This window comes from Littorina saxatilis, unplaced genomic scaffold, assembly GCF_037325665.1.
Source record: "Littorina saxatilis isolate snail1 unplaced genomic scaffold, US_GU_Lsax_2.0 scaffold_289, whole genome shotgun sequence".
Lineage (NCBI taxonomy): Eukaryota > Metazoa > Mollusca > Gastropoda > Littorinimorpha > Littorinidae > Littorina > Littorina saxatilis.
The window spans coordinates 38,395-61,353 of NW_027129607.1; the positions used below are offsets into that span (position 1 = coordinate 38,395).

At 45.8% G+C, this 22,959-nt stretch overlaps 2 protein-coding genes and 1 long non-coding RNA gene across 3 annotated transcripts in view; 1 reads left to right on the forward strand and 2 right to left on the reverse strand.

The window, feature by feature from the left end:
- LOC138957839 (FACT complex subunit SSRP1-like) overlaps nucleotides 1–22,959 on the forward strand; it is an 83,765-nt gene that overhangs the window by 11,980 nt on the left and 48,826 nt on the right. Inside the window, 3 exon segments of the mRNA XM_070328888.1 lie at nucleotides 432–625; nucleotides 21,751–21,845; nucleotides 22,677–22,812. Of these exon segments, the coding sequence (XP_070184989.1) occupies nucleotides 432–625; nucleotides 21,751–21,845; nucleotides 22,677–22,812 (425 nt within the window).
- LOC138957840 (uncharacterized) lies at nucleotides 10,052–13,648 on the reverse strand. Its single transcript, XM_070328889.1, has 2 exons — nucleotides 12,127–13,648; nucleotides 10,052–10,398 (listed from the first exon to the last, which is right to left on the reverse strand). The coding sequence occupies exon 1, from the start codon at nucleotides 13,362–13,364 to the stop codon at nucleotides 12,171–12,173; it is 1,194 nt and encodes a 397-aa protein (XP_070184990.1). The 5' UTR covers nucleotides 13,365–13,648; the 3' UTR covers nucleotides 10,052–10,398; nucleotides 12,127–12,170.
- Nucleotides 19,557–20,159, reverse strand: LOC138957842 (uncharacterized). The gene is made up of 2 exons (XR_011453201.1): nucleotides 19,817–20,159; nucleotides 19,557–19,775 (listed from the first exon to the last, which is right to left on the reverse strand). It is a non-coding gene; the product is annotated as an uncharacterized lncRNA (long non-coding RNA).

Consider the following 22,959-nt stretch of genomic DNA (forward strand, 5'->3'; position numbering starts at 1 on the left):
GCCCTGATCTTACATATTTTGGGGGTGGTGGGGGCGGAAAATGTTTCTTCAGCTGTTACTGTGAAATAGGTGGAATTTGTTCGTTTTGTGGGCTTGATAATGATAAATGCTAAACTCAATTGTATAGTGTATTAGTTATGTCAGCATGAAAATAGTTAACTGTGTCGGTTCTGTGGGTTTTATCTTTTTTCTCGAGGGGGTTTCCTTTTGAACTCTGTCACAATTTAGTTATAGTATACAGTTCCTGGAAGTGAAATTCTGTTTGAATTAAAACACCTGTGGTAAAGAATCTTCAAAATGGTAGCTGAAGCTGGTTGCACAACATTCTAACTGTAAGGTGACCCTGAGAATAAAATTCACTAGAAAGCTCAAGAATGCAGAGTAAAATTGAGATCAAGTCGTGGCATTAATTTGTTTGTTTTTCCCACCAGGAAACTCGCTCAACTTTGAAGTGGACAAGAACTTGGTGTTTGACATCCCTCTGACCAACGTTTCCCACACCACCACCAGCAAGAACGAGGTCACCTTGGAGTTCCACCAGAACGACGATGCTGCCGTCAACTTGATGGAGCTTCGCTTCCACATTCCCACCGACGCCAGTAACCCTGAGAGTGACCCTGTGCAGGTGAGAGCTGTCATGGTTGGTTTGGTATCCCCCTAAAACGAAGTATGACTTCCGAAATAGGCGGTGGGCATACACCGGCCAATGTGTGTGTGTGTTTACTATCACCAGGTCATGCTTTTTTAGAATTAGATTACATGGCCCGGATGATGTCGGTTCTTGAGTGACCCATGCGTTTTAATGAACAATTCAACGTTTGAAATTCAAAAATCTTCCCCTTCCAACAGAACCCCTGTCTTTTTTTTTCTCAATATAAATGTCTATAATGTTGGCATTATCCCAAAGTGACCATGTCGAAGTTGACGTCACATACTGAGAAAAAAAAGTGACTGAGATTCACTTACTGACTCAGTTGGACTGAACCTCACACAGGACAAAAGCGGGTTATTGCCCCCATGTCTGACTATCCCGGGCTCTTTTTTGTTTGTTTGTTCGTTCAGGGGCTGAAACTCCCACGGCTTTTACGTGTATGACCGTTTTTACCCCGCCATTTAGGCAGCCATACGCCTCTTTCGGAGGAAGCATGCTGGGTATTTTCGTGTTTCTATAACCCACCGAACTCTGACATGGATTACAGGATCTTTTTCGTGCGCACTTAGTCTTGTGCTTGCGTGTACACACGGGGGTGTTCGGACACCGAGGAGAGTCTGCACACAAAGTTGACTCTGAGAAATAAATCTCTCGCCGAACGTGGGGACGAACTCACGCTGACAGCGGCCAAGTGGATACAAATCCAGCTCGCTACCGACTGAGCAGACATGGGACTGGTCCGATTTTTATCGGAATTCCGATATTTTCCTTAGCTCACAGACCATTCTTGAGATCGATGCAAATTCGTTGAGAAAAAAGGGGGGAGGGGGGTGGTGGTATGAACCGTTCAGCTGAAGCTGTCTTGAGTCTGAAGTCGGTGCATTCGTACCCCAGCACTCGCGTGAACCCATATGTGGTGGTATGAACCGTTCAGCTGAAGCTGTCTGCGTCTGAAGTCAGTGCATTCGCACCCCAGCACTCGTGTGAACCCATAGCAGTATCATGGGTCACGTTTGATTGGCTGTCGATCTCCGACGATTATTGCCGGGGCTTAATTATTCACCGATGGCGGTTTGTGGGTTGTTTTGATTGGCTGCCGATCTCCAAACGCCGAAGGTGAAAAAGGTAGCATCATGGCGTCTGGATTCCGTATTGTTTTGTCGACTGTGGAAGCTCTTACGATCGACGACCAAAGTGTGAAAAACAAGTGGAAAGCCAACTGGCTGTCAGAAGAAGTGACTGTCACTATCAACAAGAAAGAAAGGCGCCAGCTCATTGGCGACAGTATCGCCAAGATATCCATTCCCGGTCAGGCCGTGTGCACGTGGTGCGACAACGGCCACTGCGTGGTGAAATACGGACTTGGTGTAGCATCTATGCATGGGGCAAGCTAGGAAAAGATAACTCTCGCTGCAAACCACGCCCACTCAAAAATCCGGTCGGCGATTTGGCTCCGGACCCCAGGGTCAGGTTACGGCAAAGTACGTCGTTTTGAGTGGTTGGTTGTGGACGATACTGACCGGTACCACCATAGGGCTAGAGGTGCATCGACATTTTTTTCGCCAGGTCGCGAGAATTCTATAAAATAAATGCAAGCGAACTTTTGTCATTTTTTTCTTTTTGCGATAGGGCGAGTGCACCACCGAAATTAGTTGATGAGAACGTAGTCGGGTGTTTCATCTTTCATTAGCAACTGAAAAAATAAGGGGAAAGTTTTGTGTGTGTGTGTGTGAACTGTGATTGTTATAAATCACAGATTTGTTTAAAATGCTAATTAAATTACATATTCTTACTCCGAATCACATAAAAGCATTGACACAGTCTATGATACTTAGGTCTGAAAAAGGCTACCCGTCTTAAAAAGGTTTTAAAGGGAAACAACCCAACCACAAAAGGAAAACACAGCCCTGGTTATGACCATAAACCCGGGGGGTTACCTCCCATACCGGGTATGTGACGTCACCACTGCTGTGCCACATGGTATCATTCGGCTTTTTCAGACTACTGATGACAGGTCGTGTTTTTGAAGGCTCTGTGAGTTTGTGGAGTTTCTGTTCGACTCCCACCGACCACCTACCCGTCTATTCATCTTCTACCGTGTAGTTGGTGAGACCTTTCCATTATCTTGCTTGTAGTAAGAATATTTTTGGTTCGTTGTTGATAATTTTCTGTCCTGTTGGACTTGTGAATTTCATCAGTAACGTGTGTTGTTGTTGTTGGCCGCCATTTGTATTTTGGTCAACATGTCAGAGAGCGCTAGTAAACGGGGAAAAGGAGATGTCAAGGGCAAGATTAAGCCTAAATCGTCCTCTACGGTTCCTAAACCTCCCTTGGTAGCTGTACTTACGGACAAAGAAAAGAATGTTATCATGTCTGTTCCCATTGCTTCACCCTCCGACCACGCCGTGGTTGGGTGTCGTGCTACTACTAGCGTTACGTCGTCTGCTTGCTCGTCCTCCGTTTCTTCGGATGGGCAAGCTTCGCTTGTTTCTTCTCTTTTGAGTTCGCTGGTTCCAGAAATCCGCAACTTATTGCGTGACGAGCTTAAACGTTCTACTCCTGCCGATAGCCTGGTCGTTGTGGCGGCCGTTTCCTCAAGCAAACTGCTTCGATTTCATGTTTGACATTGTCGATGGTGTCCACCAGTTCTGGTGCATGTTTCAATGTAAAAAGAGTTACCCAGGGTTCGTACAGGTCATGGAAAACCTGGAAAGTCATGGAATTTGATTTTTAATTTTCCGGGCCTGGAAAGTCATGGAATTTCAATTCAAGTCATGGAAAGTCATGGAATTTAACAAAAATTAACCTTTAGCACGCCAGCAGCGATTTTCGTTGCCCAGCCATTCCCCCCCCCCCCTTTGCCAGCCAGCAGCGATTTGCGTCGCCAGCACAAGGCTTGTTCGTATGACCAACTTCTCGTTCGTATTTGCATACGAGAATAACGGTATTTTTAACGGCACTTGAGCCAAAGCGAGGCTCACTTCCTTCCGTTATCTCGTTGTGTCGTCTGCGCTGCATTTGAGTCGGTTTCGTTGAAGTTACCTCTGTCTCGTGCTCTCACCGTGACCGTATGTGGACTCTCCCAACATCGACTGGAACATCCTCGTCCCTCTCCAGGGATGGTTTCAGTCAGCAACCCGGCCGTGGTTAGACACGGCTTGGGTCTGCAGGGGCGTGCCGATCGTGTTGCCTCCACCAGACACGGACCTTTTCACGGACGCGTCTTTGCTGGGGTGGTGAGCGATGCTCGCTCATTGGCTTCTGTTTCCTTTCCGGTTGCGGCCACATCCGGTGCTGTGGGAATTTCCTGTACTTCTTCAGCTTCCTCTGGAAGCTTTCCAGGTATGTCGAGCTTGTCCACCGGCTCCCGTGAAGCCACCGGACTGTCCCTGCAGGGACGGAGCTCATTTGCTCAGGGTCACTCCCTGTTTCCTGTTCAGTTTCGTCCAGTGCACAATGCGTGTGAGGGCGACTCTGAGCAAAGGCGGTTTCCTTCGGAAGTCGCGTTTCCGGGTTTTCCCGGAAACGAAGGTCCTCCTACACACTCACACTCAGAGGTGATGGTAGGAGTTGACCGTGGACTGGCCTCAGGGCAGCAGGGCTTCCGGCCCCAGTCTTCATGCCTTGCGTTTCCGCATCAAGGTGCGGTTACGTCGGGTGTGTTTCCGGCTCAGTCCGGATTGGCTTTTCCTTCACCGGACACTCCTCCGCGGGTGTTCGCGTGTGCGGATCAGCTTCCGCCCTATGGCCGAACGGGGAGTGTTTCCTTTCACCAAGGTGTTGGTTCGTCACCCCTTACTGGTCCCGTGGTTTTCGGGCACGCCCTCCTCGCACTCGTTCCTGCCTGCTGGTATGGATAACAGACAGGAGGTTGCTAGTGTGGACGGATTTCCCGTTTCGGGTTTTCCCGTTCATCGTCCGACCGCGGATTCCGGTGATTTCGGTTACGACGTGGCTCACAGCTACTCCGACACGCAGTCAGTAGCCAGCGAGCAATCACGCACGGGGTTTCCGTCTCAGTTTAAGCTTGCTGTGGAAGCTGCGGCCGAGGTAACTTCCCGGTATTTTCCGAGAGGCGCTTCGGCCAAGGTTGACTCGGTTTCCGCTGCACCATCAGCGATGGCGGACTTCCGTTATGCACGGGGGGGAGATGCCCGTTTCCGTTTCACGGAATCCCCCTCTATAGCATACCAGCTTTCGCAGGTTTTTGCTCGTCCACCTCCTACCGGAAGTGGGTTGCCTAGCACTTCTGTTCCGTTACTCGTGCCGCACGGCCCGTTTCCGGAAGAGGCTCGTGCGTACCTTGCTTCAGCAGACCAAGCAGCTTCTTTTGTTCCTGTGAATCACAAGAAGTTTGCTTTGCCGAAGCTGTCTCGCAATCTCTTGGCTTCTTTTGCTCTTCCGCGTACACCACTGACGGTGACGCCTGACTTGCAACATCTCTTGGCCAAGCCAATTAAGGGTTCCTCGAGCACTGCGTTGTCTGATTCCACTCTTTTGGCTTCCGAAGAGATCAATCGCCAACTTCTGGAACTGTCCTCCATTTCGGAGACTCTTATCAGATCTCTGTCTCGTGCTCTCACCGAGACTCTCGATCCGTTTGTTCTCAGTCAGGAGCAAGACGCTGACGACGTGTCAACGCTTCTCTCCGCCCTGGCCAGGGTGAATGAGGAGTTGATGCGACTCTCGGCTCTGCAGTACGTGCATTCTGTTTCGTGTCGTCGGGATCTTTTCCTAGCGCATTCGCAGTTCTCAGAACAAGCGACGCTTGACACACTCAGAGCTTCCCCTGTTGTGGACGGTCCACTGTTCGGTCAGCTGGTCTTCGATGCACGAAGATCAGAGATCCAGGCCAACAGGGACCAGCAGTTTTCGGACTACTCCCTTCAGGCTCTCAAGCAGGCGAAGACGGCTCAGTCCAAGCCTCCTCAGGCTTCGGGGTCGTCTAAGCCAGCTAGCACGAAGCAGACCAAGCCTGCCTTTTCTCAACCCTCCTCTAAGGGTTCGAGAAAAAGGCCAGCGTCTGGCAGGGGGCGAGGTGGCTCTACCAGCAAGCCTCACCCCCAATGAAGTGTTCCCGGTCCCACCCCCCCTCCGCCCTCCACTCTGGTGATGGCGGGGGGCCTCTCCCGGGCTCGTTTTCATTGGCTGCGTTCTGTGCGCAGTCAATGGATTCTGGGAGTGGTGGGATCGGGCTTTCGCCTGCTCTGGCAAGACAGCAAGGCTCCGCTTTCCCGGCGTCCGCCGGCCTGCAAGCCCCCCTCCTCTCAGGAGGCAAGGTCCGTCCTTCAGGCGGAAATTGTCACACTGTTACAGAAGGGCGCAGTGGAGAGAGTCTTGGACCACAGCTCTCTGGGGTTTTACGGGCGGCTTTTTGCCGTTCCCAAAGCCTCAGGAGGGTGGCGCCCTGTCTTGGACCTGTTGTATCTCAATACTTTCTTGAGAACGATACGGTTCAAGATGGAGACGCCGGCTTCGGTCAGAGACTCACTCCGCCCAGGAGACTGGGTGACCTCCATAGATCTGACGGATGCATACTTCCATATCCTCATGCATCCGTCCGACCGGAAATGGCTTCGTTTCCGGTGGGACGATCAGATCTACCAGTTCCGCGCACTTCCCTTCGGGCTGTCCCTCGCACCGTGGGTCTTTACCATGGTGGTGAGGCAGCTATGCGCACTGGTAAGGTCACAGGGTATCCGACTCAGAGCATATCTGGACGATTGGCTCATCATGAACCAAACCCAGGCAGGTTGCTCGAGTCATACTCAGTCGGTTCTGCGTCAAGCCCACTTGCTGGGTTTCGCGGTCAACGGATCAAAGTCGGAGCTGATCCCGTCGCAGACGTTCACTTATCTGGGAATGTCCTTCTGCACGGTCGCTTGGACTGTCCAACCCTCTCAGAGACGGGTGGACAAGCTTCAAGCTCAGATCCACTCCACTTTGCCTCTCCTGCGGGCTTCCCTCCGGACGCTGGCCTCCATCTTGGGACAGATGGAGTCCATGGCTCTCTTGGTGCCTCTGGGCAGAGTTCACAAGCGACCTTTTCAGCTTGCTCTGAAACCGTATGTGGACTCTCCCAACGTCGACTGGAACGTCCTCGTCCCTCTCCAGGGATGGTTTCAGTCAGCAACCCGGCCGTGGTTAGACACGGCTTGGGTCTGCAGGGGCGTGCCGATCGTGTTGCCTCCACCAGACACGGACCTTTTCACGGACGCGTCTTTGCTGGGGTGGGGAGCGCACACAGACCGACAGACAGCGTCGGGCCTGTGGTCGGCAGAGCAGAGCCAGTGGCACATAAACTTGCTGGAGCTCGAGGCTGTGGCCCTTGCCCTAGCGGAGTTTCGGCCCTCCCTTCACGCCAAGCATGTTCGTCTGTTTACAGACAACACGACTGTGGCAGCTTATCTGAACAAGCAGGGAGGGTCGCGGTCCCCGTCTCTCTCGAGCAGAACCTGTGAGATTCTGGTCTGGTGCTGGCAACACCAGATCACTCTCACAGCCAGGTACCTGCCGGGGAGCTTGAACACTTTGGCGGATGCGCTCAGTCGCTCCGGCAAAGTGCTTCAATCAGAGTGGACGATCACTCACGGGGCACTGCTTCGTCTCTGGGCCCTCGTCCCAAAGCCTCAGGTGGATCTCTTTGCCACCCGTTTCTCGAAGAGGCTGCCGATCTTCGTCTCGCCATTCCCGGATCCCGAGGCTTGGCAGACGGATGCGTTGGCATTTCCTTGGACAGGGCTACAGGCCTACGCCTTTCCCCCATTCCAGTTACTCGCCAGAGTAATTCGGAAGGCGGAAATGGAGGGTCCGGAACTTCTGTTGGTCGCAGCTCTGTGGCCCTCACAGGCTTGGTTCCCGGACCTTCTGAGGATCGCCCACGGCCCGCCAATTCCCCTCGCTCTAGTAAGAGGAGAGTTGGTGCAGCCTCGAACCGGCATTCCACACGAGGATCCCTCAGCTCTGAGACTTCACGTGTGGAAGTTGTTCGGTCCTCTCTGAGGCGTTCCGGTGCCTCTGATCAGACGCTGGACTTGGTGGAACGCTCTCATCGAGCTTCCACTTCGTCTGTGTACGCGTCACATTGGAAGGCCTGGGCTTCCTGGTGTCATGGCCGCGGTTTGAACGCGCTAGCACCTCGGTCTATGCACGTGGCAAACCACCTTGCTTCTCTCGCTTCTCAGGGAGCTTCTGCTTCTGCCTTGAGGGTTCGGAGATCCGCCATTTGCCGTTACCCTACGGCAGATCGGCCGCTCGATTGACGTCAGCGGCGTCATCTCGCGGGTGATTAAGGGCGCTGCCCTTAAAGAGATTTCTTCGCGCACTCACATGCCGAAATGGGATCTTTTTCTGGTCCTGGAGTTTCTACGCTCCACAGAGTTCGAACCTTTGCTTAACGCTAGCTTCGCAAACCTGACACGCAAAACTCTCTTTCTTCTGCTAGTAGCATCTGCGCGCAGAGGTAGCGAGATCCATGCCCTCTCCGGAAGTCCGGAGGACATTTCACATGAGCCTGACGGCTCCGTTACTTTGCGTTTCCGGCCTAACTTCCTGGCCAAGAACCAGGCCCCAGACCAGGCCTCTCCTCTGGTTCGCGTTAAGCCTTTGACTTGCATCCTGGCCCCTGGAGACCCGGACTCTGTCAATTGTCCCGTGCGAGCCCTTGACATCTACCTTGCCCGGTCACTACCGCTCAGGTCAAAATTTCAAAAACTCCTATTTATCTCCATAAACACTGTGAGAAATAAGGATATTGCAAAGACGACTATGGCTCGGTGGGTGTCAACACTGATTAAGCAAGCTTACGAGTGGAACCTGTCAAAGGGGGGGGCTCTGCCTGCCTTTCCCCTGAACTCTGCTCGAGCCCATGAGACCAGGGCGTGGGCGTCATCGTTGGCTGTCCTTCGCTCTCGTAAACTGGACGAGGTGCTCCGCACTGCTTATTGGCGCTCTGAGGACGTCTTCCTGAATTTCTATCTCAGAGACGTCTCTGCCTTGCGGCAAGATGGTTCGAGGACGCTTCCTGCTATGATCGCAGGTGGCCAGTTCCTGGACAGGGTTTAAGGTGAGTTAGATTTTTTCATTCCCACCGCCTTGTTGAAGCTATCTGCTTTTATGTGATTCGGAGTAAGAATATGTAATTTAATTGTAAGGACAGACGAGGCTTACCTGGTAAGGTGAAGGCTGGACCTGATTTAGTAGAGGTACACAGACTGCGACGGCTGTTCTAATGATTAGAGAGGACGCATGCGCAACCAATCACCTTTCAGATAACAATATGTTACAAAGTCAAACACATGTTTTGAAATAATTTAGTGCCCTAATTTTATCCCAAATGCGGAGGGAATTACAGTCTCACTTAAGGGTGGGATTAGAACAGCTGTCGCAGTCTGTGTACCTCTACTAAATCAGGTCCAGCCTTCACCTTACCAGGTAAGCCTCGTCTGTCCTTACAATTTAGTCTCGGTACACAGACTAGACGGCAATTTCTAATGATTTTTTAGAGATTGCCTTTGTGACATATTGCTCAACCTCCAATACAATTTTATATTACATAGAAACTCACCCTAAGCCTTGCAGAAATATGAGTCCAACAGAGACTGCCCCAAATTTACGGTCGCTGCTTTGTGGTAGAAACGTGAAAACGTGGACTCGCTGCTCCAACCTGCAGCTTTGAGGATAACATCCATGGGGACCCCCCGTGATGCTGCAGCTGACGTACTTGCTGCCCGTGTGCTGTGTGCACCAAATACTTGGGTGTCCACATTAGCTCGTGTGAGAACGTCTCTCATCCACCGAGCCAAGGTGTCCTTGCTGATGGGTTTGTAGGGTTTTTGATAGCTCAAAAGCAGTTTGTCTTCGCATCCCCGAAACTCCTTAGTTCTTCGAAGATATTCTTTGAGCACAGACACAATACACAAAGCCTTGTTCTGTGGAAAGGCTAAAAATTCCAGCGGTGCTAAGTGTTTTCCTTTGCGGGAATGTTTTAGCAATACATTCAAATAAAACACACAGTTTGAGTTGGAAAGATGCATTGAATTCACTGACAGACTGTGAAGAGTTTGGCATCTTTGCGCAGATAACAGTGCCAAAAGCATTACAAGTTTGTATGACAATTCCTTCAGTGTTATTTGTTCATGTGGATAGTACAATTCCAAATGCTCCAGCACAACATCCACATTCCATGTGGACGCATATTTAGGAAAAGCGGGTCGAAGTTCAAACACACCTTTCACAAACCGTTTCACTAAACAGTGTTCACCAAATTGAGGACATCCTGCAATGTCTAAGTAACAAGATAGAGCCGATCTGGCCGCACAAATGGCACTATAGCCAAGTCCTGCCCTGAACAGTGTTGCTAGAAAGTTGATCGCATCATTCACAGTCGGCGAAACAGTATGTATACCTCTCCTGCACGCATAGCTTTTCCATTTTGCGATATAGGACGCGTAAACTTTCCTAGTTCCCTCTCTCCATGACGAAAAGATGATATTTGAAGCTTGTGCCGAAAGTCCTGACATTCGATATCTGATCCTGAGACTTCGCAAATGATCAACCTTAAGGACTTTCTCAGTCTGTGTTTTTCCTGAAGATTTGAGGGCATGACTAGCAGATTTTCCCTTGCTGACACAAGCACCGGATTGTTTATCAACATCTTTGCCAGTTTTGGATACCACGGTTGACTGGGCCAGTCTGGAACTACTACAACTCCCGTAGCTTTTTCTTTGTTGATTTTGTGCAGCATGCTGGCAATAACACAAAAGGGTGGAAAAGCATAAAAACGTTTGTTAGACCATGATAGAGTGAAAGCATTCACCGCTACAGCTTCTGGATCTGGTCTAAATGATACATATTGAGGGAATTTACAGTTTATCCTTGATGCAAACAAATCTATTTCTGGTTTAACACCCAGAATATCCAGAGCACTTGTTAAAATGTCAGTCTTCACGGCCCATTCTGTATCTAGATTGTGTACTCTAGATTCTTCATCTGCTTCTACATTTTCTATCCCTGGTATGTATGCCGATGAAACCCAAATGCCTCGCATAATGCAAAATGACCAGATTTCCTTAGCAACTGCATTGCATGTTACCGAAATGGACCCCATTTTGTCAACACATGCAATGGCTGTAACATTGTCCATCATAAGCCTGAGATGAATGTTAGTTTTGTCCCTAGCAAAGGTTTGCAAAGACAGCAGTGCAGCTTTCAATTCCAGAATATTGATGTGCTGCTGTGCTTCTTGTTGATTCCATAGTCCACCTGTTCTACCTTGACTACACGAACAACCCCAGCCTTTCTTTGATGCATCAGTGAACATTATGAAATCTGGGTCACCATGAATCCATGATCAGTGTCCACATCATTAACAGATGACATGATATTCTCCCTCCACCATAACATTTCGGTTTTGGCTTCGGCAGAGAACTCCACAGAGGAGTCATAATCATTATTGTTTTGCTTCAAAGCAGCAATTTTATCTGTTCCATGCATCTGTACCAGAGAGGACCAAATTTCACCGCCTGAAAAGCAGACACTACTTGCCCAATGAACTTTGCGAGTGTTCGTACTGTGGCATACCCCTGATGTAACAGCTCAGTGGCTAGTTTATGTATCCTTTCCTTCCTCTCTGTTGTTAAAGTGACTGTCATGTCCTCTGAATCAATTTCAACCCCAAGATATCTTATTTTATGGGAAGGTATCAAAACAGATTTCACCGGATGCACAACAAATCCTAATTTTTCCAGGAGAGACAATGACTCTTTTACATTTTGCACACATTCTTTTTCAGAATCTCCAAAAAGTAATGTATCATCAATGAAGATTGTTGAAAGAAATCCTAGTCTATGTAACTGGGCCATGACTGGTTTCAGTAACTTTGTGAACAAACGTGGGCAGGGTGCTAGTCCGTTTGGACATGCAGTGAAAACAAATACTTCTCCTTTCCAGAGAAACTTCAAATATTTCTGAGATGCTTTATTTACCGGCACTGAAAAATAAGCATCTTTGAGATCCAAAGAACAGAAGAAGCAATTTCTGGTGACTAGCTCCAAAGCTGTCTTCAGTGTTTCCATTTTGAAATGCTGATAAATCATGTTTTCATTCAAATCTCTCAGATTTAAAATTAATCTCCATGTATTATTCTTTTTTGGTCTCACAAAAATTGGAGACAGAAAATCATCCTCTGAGTGATCTGTTTTTCTTATCACCCCTTTTTGTAGAAGTTCGACAATTTCTGAATCAATTGCTGTTGTCTGTTCTTTGGAAAAATTATAGTTTTGAGGATTTTTTCTCTGTACAGGGGTCTCTGTGAAATCAATATTTATCCCTTGTACCATTTCCAAAATGTCTTTATCTATTGAGACTTCCTTCCAAGAGGGAAGGCAGTAACGAATTTGACCTGCTTGAAAATGATCTGCTTGTTCCTGTAATCTATTTTTAATGTTTTCAACTTCATCATAAAACTCCCTCACCTCTTTGTCTTTGCACACATCGGGAGTTTTTGAAACTTCTGTGTCTACTGTTTTCCTCTGAATTTTCCGAATCCCCGATTCTGACCTCTCCCCCGAGCTCTGGGACTGAACGACTGCCCTCGTTGATTTCCGTATGTGTTCCCTTGACCTAAAAAAGGCCTACCACCGTGCCCCTTGCGCTGGTATGGTTGGAAACGATTGTTGTAGCTTGAAGTGTGCGGAGTTTTCATCTTGTAATTCTCCTTAGCACCTTTGATCGCTTTCTCGATATCCCCGCCAAAAAGCATGTCACGACTCGGGAGGTGTTCGTTTGTGCAAATAGCTGCCATGTCCTTTGGCAGAACGCGAGCTAATTGGTATTTACGGCGGATGCTGAGCTCTTGCTGCGCTGTTCCCAACAGACAGATAACATCACCACACGCGGACAACATCCCATTCAGTTCTGCCCTGAACTTCGTACTCTCTACTGTCACGGTACTACTGCTGTTGTCAGTGCACCCCTCTTTTGTGAAGGTGTGAAGTTTGCTTGTTGCCGTAACAAGTGCTGCGGTTGATTTAGAAATCAGTTTCTGTACATTGAGCAGTCGCGTGTCATTTTGTCTTGCACCTCTGTCGAGGTTTGCTTTCCCTATCACCTCCTCATTAAGGATAGGAGCCTTTATTTCCACACAGTTTGCCGGAATAAGGATACTTTCCATCTTGTCCTTGAGCTTTTGGTCTGGTAATTTGACAGTGAATCTGCTTTTAGTGATGTTTGCGAGCTTCTCATCCACTACACCACCTATTTTCTCTTCAACTTCCAAGTCTGCCTCCATTGCAGCAAAAATATCATCAAGCTGATCCGCTGACTGAGCTGATGCTTTGACACAAAAGTCAAATTCTGATTCTGTTGAAACCTCTGCCACAGAACCTCTGCCGGGGTCAACAATTGCTTCATTTTTCTTCACTTTTTCCACGGTAGCACCGCTGGAACAATCTCCGATAGAAACACCGGTAGCACCGCATGAAACGGAGAAAGACTGATCGCCAAGATCACTGTTTTCAGATTGATTTTCATCATCACCATTGTTACAAAAGAGATCGTCATATTTCGATTCCAGAGATTTCAGTTTATCCAAAAACGGACTCATGATCGACCCCATCAAGTCACGCACAGTTTCCACCATTTCATTGTTAATGTTTTGTCCACCACTTGTACTAGCAGACTCCGCATCCTTTTTTGCTGCGGAATCCGCCATCTTCAAAAAATAGAAACCGGCGAGCGTCCGGCGTGAAATGTAATCATGAAAAATCAGTTCTCACCTTGACTCATCCGAGCTAATGACATCGTCCTCACGAAACAAAACACTCTGAGGCACACATCACAAAGAAAAAAGTTCACCCAACACATTATAATCCAAATGAATAATCCATTTCTATGAGCACTGAAACATTCTGAAAGCTTCCTGGTAACGCGCGAAACCAAAAGTGATTGGTTGCGCATGCGTCCTCTCTAATCATTAGAAATTGCCGTCTAGTCTGTGTACCGAGACTAAATCGAAAATTTTTAAGTAAATTTTCATTTGATTAATATACTTACCCGAATCACATAGTGTATTCCCTCCCGCCAACCCCGCATTTGGTTTTTTAGTTTTTCTAAAGCCGAATGATACCATGTGGCACAGCAGTGGTGACGTCACATACCCGGTATGGGAGGTAACCCCCCGGGTATATGGTCATAACCAGGGCTCGTATTCTTGAAACAGCTGCAACTCATATACCGGCCTGTAAAACCACTTCCGCTCGATTAGTCCGCTAAGTGTTATTCATGAAACTCCGGGAAAGACTTACATGGGTATCTCCGAGCTGAAAAGTTGGAGGACCCATCCCCCTCCTCTAAAACCGTCAATTTTGAATAAATCTTGTTAAAATATTGTTTGTAGATTTATGTCCCTCATGGACACACATTGGTGTCATTTAAGCACCAATGCTTTGCGGACAAATACGAGATACCGCTCGCGAAAGATTTCAACCGATGCTCGATCATACCGGCTTGTCGTGAAAGCGTGCTAGCGTCTTCTTTAATGCATTACAGTGTCCGATTATTTTCAACTGATTCTGTGGTCCAACGGTTCTCTCGTTCGCCTGATGCGTGATTGAGTCGAGTTCAAATCTCCATCTGCCCGTAATTTTTTTTTTTTATTCTTTGGCATTTGTTTATTTTTGTTTATTTTCTTCATGTGCAAAAGAGTACGTTATAATAGCAAAATTGATTTTTAAAAAATGTTTTAGGCTGCAATGGTTTTTTTTTAAAATCTTTGGTTAAGATGATATTAGTTTATTGATAAAGTTTGTTAACTTAAACATGTAAACATTTGATTAAAAAAATTAAATAAATAACCATGAAGAAGGATGCTTCCCGCTTAAAAAAAACAAAGATGAGAGAGAAAAAAACCCACCTAAAATGCGGTAGCAGCTACCTGCATGCAACTGAGATTAAAAACAAAAAAATAAATAAAAAGGGTCTCCCTGTGTTTTTATTTCCTTCAGTTTGTTTGGGTGGTTGCTATTGACTTTGAAACTGACACGCTGGCTAAAAAGCTGCAACATTGTGTCCTTCAAAATCAAACTGTCGTTTAACTACCGCCCGGTATTTAATTTTACTGCCCAGTAATTATTTATTTTTCCCCGGTATTCATGTGTGTCTATCGGAAGGTCGGCAGCTACCAGTTGGTTATTTTTGAGTCACTTGAGAAAAAGTGACTCTATGTAATCGGTCAGTGTTAGTCTGTCCGGCCGGCCGTCCGGCCGGCCGTCCGTAGACACCACCTTAACATTGGACTTTTCTCGGAAACTATCAAAGCGATCGGGCTCATATTTTGTTTAGTCGTGACCTCCAATGACCTCTACACTTTAACGATGGTTTCGTTGACCTTTGACCTTTTTCAAGGTCACAGGTCAGCGTCAAAGGAAAAATTAGACATTTTATATCTTTGACAAAGTTCATCGGATGTGATTGAAACTTTGTAGGATTATTCTTTACATCAAAGTATTTACATCTGTAGCCTTTTACGAACGTTATCAGAAAAACAAGGGAGATAACTAGCCTTTTCTGTTCGGCAACACACAACTTAACGTTGGGCTTTTCTCGGAAACTATAAAAGTGACCGGGCTCAAATTTTATGTGAACGTGACTCATTGTGTTGTGAATAGCAATTTCTTCCTGTCCATCTGATGCCTCATATAATATTCAGAACTGCGAAAGTGACTCGATCGAGCGTTTGCTCTTCTTGTTAGAATTGAAGATTCCCGATGCTTGCTCTTCTCTGCGCACGCGTTACCGGCGTTTTCGCCGGCGTGTCAGTTTCAAAGTCAATAGCAACAACCCAAACAAACTGAATGAAATAAAAACACGGGGAGATTTTATTTTTATTTTTTTTATAAACCTCGGTTGCATGCAGGTGTACATGGCCTAGTACCTAGTAAACGCCCACCCCCCAGTTTCGACCAGTGGACTAGTAGACAAGGAAAATGAATAAAGATTATTCAGTCTGCTGTTATTGTTGTTTTTCAATTGTTTCCTTTCCTTAGACATGCTTCGGGGATTGGACAGAAAAAGGTTTCTGAAGTGGCTAGAGAATCGCAATACATTTTTGACTGGGAGGAAAAAAGAAGAAACGAAAGCTTCATCTTTGGTTTAAACATAAGTTTATTTCAACAAATGTTACAATCATGACATGTATACAAAAGACACAGGTAACAGCAACAAGCTAGAAGCTAATAGTGGTGTTCCTGCATGGATATTATAACGCAAGGCGGTAACGGCTGAACAATTTGTCTAAATAAACCAAATTGGAAATCCAAAGCATCATCATTATAATCATCCTCATCTCATTAATCATCCAAAATTATCATAACATAATAAACGTTGCATAATCATTATAAAGAAAGACAGTAAGAGAAAGGAAGGAGGGGAAGAAAAGGAATAAAAAGAAGAGGGATGGGTAGGAGTTGTGCAGAAATTAAAATTGTTGTCCGGCTTGTGGAGCATTGATTCTGGTTTGCCCAAAGCGGCTTGAACGTTCAATGAACGAGTGCACTCTTGACAAAATGTTCCTGTTCAAATCTAGAGAATACTGTCTGTCTCCATTTAGAAGGTGGGGGAGGTGAATACTGTGGTTAGGGAGGGTATGTATGGTTTCTTGACGTGCTTCGCGATAATTTGGACAATCTAATAGGAAGTGTTTTACGGTTTCGGACGGAAATGCGCAGTCACAAGATGCATCTGTAGCAACGTGTCGTCTCACTAGATCGTTATTAAGATCACTTATATATAGCCTGAGCTTACAGTGAATTGTTTGTGATATGCGATCTCCAGAATACCAATAACACGGCAGACTTAAATCGTTTTTTGACAAAAAGTGCTTGAAGGACTTACTAAGTTTTATGTAGTCTGGTAAAGAATTCCAGAGTTGTGTTGTAGATGGGAAAAATGAGTTTTTGTATAATTCAATGTTAAACGATGGAACTTTCCTATCTAAAGGTCTGCGCTGGCGATATGGATTATTAGTTGATATTAATGGTGGCAATATCGCAAGTAAGTAGTTTGGCACCTTACGGTGTACAATCTTGTGAAATAATATCGATTTTTGACGTTTACGCCTCTCTTAAAGTGAAATAAAGCCTGACTCGTCGTACAGTTGTTGATGGCTTGTACCGCGGACTGCTCCAACAATGGTCTTCATCTTCAAAGCTTCATCTTTGGCGGGAAGTGATATCTAAAGAGGTTGATTTTGTGTGTTAGTGTGTGTGTGTGGGGGGGGGGGGGGGGGGGGGGGAGTTTTGTGCAATAACGCATCCTTTGAACACTTCTATGACAAATGACCAAAATATCGTTTTTCTAGCTAAGGACCCGCTCCTGCCAAGGGTATAGTACCTAGTAAACGCCCACACCCCACTTTTGGGCAAAACTGGTACATAGGGTGGGTGGGCGTATTCAAGGTAGTTAACGGTAATATCATGTTAACCATCAATTTAAAAAAAAACCTCATTCTCGCCTAAAATTAATTTTTTAAATCAATTTTGATATTACAACGTACTCTTTTGCACACGAAGAAAATAAACAAAAACAAACAAAATTAATGACAAAGAGTAAAACAAAAAAAAAGTAAGGCCTGATGGCGATTCGAACTCGACTCAATCGCGCATCAGGCGAATTCGATAACCGTTCGGCTACGGAATCAGACACCAAATTCTCGCCACTGTAATGCATTAAACAAGACGCAAGCACGCTTTTGCACCACGCCGTTATGATCGAGCATCGGTTGAAATCTTTCGCGAGCAGAAGCTCGTATTTGACCGCAATGCATCGGTGCTTAAATGACACCAATGTGTGTCCATGAGGGACATAAATCTACGAACAATATTTAAACAAGATTTATTCGAACTTGACGGTTTTAATGGACAGTGTTGGTGAAGTTACTGACAGGTAGCGACTTTACAGGAGGGGGAGGGGTCCTCTAACTTTACAGCTCGGAGACAACCCGGTAAGGACTTACCGGTGTTTCATAAATAACACTTAGCAGTTGGCGGACTTATTGAGTTTTACAGGCCAGTATATGAGTTGCAGCTTTTTCAAGAATAAATCTTGTTGAAATATTGTTTGTAGAGAGGAGCAAGCATGAGGAATCTCCAATTCTAAAAATAACCAATTCTGGTAGCTGCCGACCTTCCGCCAGACACACATTAATACCGGGGGGAAATAAATAATTACTGGGCAGTAAAAATAAATACCGGGCGGTAGTTAAACGACAGTTTGACTTTAAAGGACACAATTTTGCAGCTTTTTCAAGAATACGAGCCCAGGGCTGTGTTTTCCTTTTGTGGTTGGGTTGCTTCCCTTTAAAACCTTTTTAAGACGGGTAGCCTTTTTCAGACCTAAGTATCATAGACTGTGTCAATGCTTTTATGTGATTCGGTTAAGTATATTAATCAAATGAAAATTTACTTAAACATTTTTGAAACATTATTCTTGTGGGTTTTATAGCTTTTTAAAAAGGCATGATCTCATTTTTTGCTATCAGGAGAGGCCCGAAAATGGCCTTTATAATTCTAACATTCATTTTCCGTCAGGGGGGCTTCGCCCCCCTGAACCCCCTACCGGGGCGTTGCCCCTGAACGCCGGTGTGACGTTTTCATCTTTCGCCGTGTTGATATTTCGCTTCTCGGCCTCGTTGATCTAGTATAAACTCTACACTGAACAAAAAAACACCCTTCGATAGTACTGATGAGCGACCTTGTGTACCTTACATTCATGGGGCCAAATTTGTCCAACCAATTTGTTTTATTTAACTTAGAAATTTGATTCATCCTAAAATGTTTTCCTTCTTACTCAAGGGACGTAACCACTCAGTACACGTTTTCGAAGAGTATTCGATTTTGGGGGTGAAATCTATTAAATTTTACCACCAATTTTCTTCACATGCAAGAAACTGACATGCTTTTCGTCCATAAATAATTTCACTTCTTAATTTTACCAGGAAACAACATTTCAGTCTTGAGTATATGCAGACCTGCCTACTCTCCCGAAAAATTCGGGAGACTCCCGATTTATGTCTGTTACTTCCGACCTCCCGATTAGACTTTGAATTCTCCCGATTTCATCAATGAATCCTGTATAAAAAAAAAAAAAACGAAATTTGTTCCGTGTTGTACATGGTTTGGGCTTTTAGACGCCTGGGCTGAGTACAGCTTCCGGTGCCGCCAAGCGTTTTTGCTTCGGCTGTTATGATTGGTTTACTCAGATACAACGACCAATCGCTAAGCTTGACTTGCGAAGCTCTGTTGACGCGGATTGTCGCGATGGCGGGCAAAGAAGCTGAGAAACGTCTGCATGAGACAGACGACGAATCGACAGCACCATTTGAGCATCAGCAGAAAGTGAAATCGAAGAAAGTGGAAAGACGAGTACTATAAGTTGGAAAACATGGAGAAGTCTACGAAAGGCCCCCATTTTGCTCATTGCGGCGTCTGCTACCAGGATTTCTCGATATCCCACGGCGGTAGAAACGACATCACCAAGCACTGTGCCAGTTCAACCCACAAGTATGCTTTTGCTCAGCAAATGCTGAAGTATTAGTAACTTTCCATGTGATTTCTTTTGTAGTTGATTGTTGATTTACTGTTTGAAGTGAAGTTGGTTTTTACTGTTCAAGCAATTTTGATTTTTATTGTTCATATATTGGTATTGAATTCCTTACGTTTGTTCTCACCTGCACCAATCAGTATTACTTTTTCTTCTCTGTGAAATATGGCCCTGTTGAGAGTAAATGTATTCATTTTGAATCCAAGAGCTGGCAAAATAAATCTAGTCATATATTTCTTGAATGACCTTGTTTTCATCTGTATGAATTGGGTTTTCCTGGAGTGAAAAGTCACTAAAATATGTTCACATATTTTATCTGCCTGTCCCATGCTGTCTTTTTCAAGCCATTGCTTAATACATACACTTGATGTAGATGTGATTACAACTGCCAGGCCAGTCATATGAGCTGTCTTCTCAAAGAAAACCAAGCTCTGTTATAGTTTTATTGTACTTTTCATAGCTTTTCAAAAAGGCATATCCCATTTATTTGGTGTTAGGAAAGGCCTCAAAATACACTTTATAAATCCTTAAAACCATTTTTGATCGGGGGGCTTCGCCCCCCTGAACCCCCCACCAGGGCGTTGCCCCTGGACCCAACCGGGGCCTTAGCGGCCCCTGGACCCCGGCCAGCTTTGGAGGATCTCCCTAATTTACCTTTGGGGGGGTAGGCAGGTCTGTAATATGTCAAGGGGGAAATATGTACACAGGCGAAAGATGAAATCGTGACACCGGCTCACTTTCCTACTTTTTGAACATTTCAGACATGGGATTCTTCCGTAAAATTACGGAATTCCGTAAATTTTTAGGCTCCAGGGATCATTCTTGAGATTCGTGCAAATCCGCTGAGAAAATTTTGGGGTATATGTAGGTATAGACCCAAGTTTTTCGGCCGGTCCGCTGATCGCGACGCTCCATTCCATACTATTCTTGAACGGTTGGTTCCTAAAACGGTCAGACTGTTGCTGGTCGATCCGTATGGGAACGCGCTCTATGTCTTTGTCTCCTACAGTCACCGTTTCAACGTAGCTATCGGGGATTCAGTATAAGCATACCGTATGAGAATGATTCGGCGCCATTTTTACATCGCTTCGAGCCACTTGCCAAAATGATGAGGAAGCTGGGTGGCCGAGTGGTAACGCACTTGCGCTCGGAATCGAGAGGTTGCGTGTTCGACCCTGGGTCGGGCCGCTATTTTCTCCCCCCATTCCTAACCTAGGTGGTGGGTTCAAGTGCTAGTCTTTCGGATGAGACGAAAAACCGAGGTCCCGTGTACACTACATTGGGGTGTGCACGTTAAAGATCCCACGATTGACAAAAGGGTCTTTCCTGGCAAAATTGTATAGACATATATAAAAAAAATGTCCACCAAATACCCGTGTGACTTGGAATAATAGGCCGTGAAAAGTATATACTCGCCTAACACGCTTGAGATTTACTGGCCGATGTGAATGCGTGATATATTGTGTAAAAAATTCCATCTCACACGGCATATTGTAAACGCCATGAGCCTCCCCTCTGGGAGGGTATGTGCGTAGAAATACTCACTAATAAATAAAAATAAATAAATAAGCGAGACGAAACCGTTCTATCCCGGGAAATTGACCAGCAGAAGTACAAGAAAAATCTCTGGAGATTCGACTGGCTCGATGAAGTTGTATCATTGAGCTGGAAATACGAGAAAGGCCAGAAGACACAAGACGTGAAACTGAAAGTTGGCGATGCTTTTGCTAAAATCAACTTGCCGGGAAAAGCTCAGTGCACTTTGTGCAACGATGTTAATGTTATCAACTACGGTTCCAATGGAAAGACTGCCCTCAAAAGCCACTTGAAAAGCAACAAGCACCTGACTATCCTGAAAACCCAGTCGTGTAATCAGTCACTGGGGTCGTTTGGCACCGACAAGGTAAGAACATTGAAACCACACCGTCACACGCCACCACCCCCCCCCCCCCCCCATCCCCGCCTCTCTCTCTCTCTCTCTCTCTCTCTCTCTCTCTCTTTCTCCTCCTTATTTTGAGTCTTAGCGTAAAATTAATTTGAGAAACATGGGAAGGGGGAGGGGGGGGGGAAGGGGGCTATGATTAAGCTGAAATATGCATTTCAGGGCCATTTTTGTGTGTCTAAAACACTAAAAACCTTCAGCTTCTGGGGGCTTCGCCCCCAGACCCCAACCAGGGGCGTTGCCCCTGGACCCTACTGGGGCCCTTCTGCCTTTTTTTTCCCTTAATTATCACTTTTTCTGAATCCCATGTCTGACATTTGCTGGTCTCATGTCTGACTGAGCTACATCCCCGCCCGGTGCATGAAGTGAAAGTGGGTGCCACCCAACAAGAGATACCAAACCGGGGGGTCTGGTTCGTCAAAATCACAACAAATCTTAATTTCAACCAATTCAACACCGGGGCTGGCCCATTTGGTAACTTTCTTGTGCACCTGGGCCCAAGATGCAGTGAAAAGCCTGGTGACAGTGAAGGAATAATGTGCGTGCTGTGGGTTTGCAGGAGTTCTACATGAAAGTCCTTGACTGTGCCGACATTATCCAGGCAACTGGTGACGCGGTTGTTATCCTCTCGGAGGTGCAGTGTCTCACACCTAGGTTGGTATCTATTCGCACTGAGAGAGAGAGTTTGCTACAGTTAATGTCCTTTTGGGACATATGGTCTAATACTTCTAGGGCAGAAAAGTTTGTTTCAAATAAAAAGGCAAAACTTTTCAAGTTGGTTCGTCAGTAAATTTTGTTTGGTTTTGATTAACATCTTCTCGTTTTCTTTTCTTTTTTTTATTGGCCGGAACTTGTGCAAACTGTGACCCCTGGATGTCACACAAGAGTAGCTTTCCTTGTAAATTCTGCAAAATTGAGTTTTGTCATTTTTATTATTATTTTTGTTTAAAAGGACCTGGATCTGGAGGAAAAAATTGTCATTTAATGGTACTTTTTTATAATCTGCATGTTGACTTTTAGGCTGAGAGCCCTGACGAAGTAGTGTGCAAGCGGGTATCAGACAGCAATGTGCCAAGAGTAGATAATTATAACTAACTCTCCAATTTCTTCACTTCCCTTAGCCACTAGCGGGGTTGGGTGTAGGGACTAATTTAAAAAAAATTGTATGTAGACTGTAGTGAAACTTGAAAATCTAGGGCACGGTAACGATACAACAACAATATGATTAATTAAACTACTAGTACAAGTTTAAACAAGTAACTGTTCTTAGGGACATTTTTTTCTATGTTTTTATGTGTGCCTATGCACACAAATTCTTTTGTGACGGACTGCCTAGTAAGGTTGTACGTACTCTTAGGACCAACTGGCCTATTTTGGGACAGGTAGACATTTTTGTGTGTGTGCATGGGTTTTAAAGTTATGTGTACTGCAGCACGTGTTGCGTTGATGTTAACGGATGTGTGTGATAATGTTTGTCAATGACAGGGGTCGCTACGACATCAAGCTGTATCCGTCCTTCCTTCAGCTTCACGGCAAGACGTTCGACTACAAGATCCCCTTCACCACCATCCTGCGTCTTTTTCTCCTGCCCCACAAAGACGGCAGGCAGATGTTCTTTGTGGTATGTGCAAAGCTTTTGTTTGTTGAGCAATTAGAAGTGCGCATGAAAAAAAATCTGTAATCCATATCAGAGTTTGGTGGGTTACAAAAATACGAAAATACCAAGCATGCATCCCTCGAAAGCGGCGCATGGTGGGTTAAAAACAGT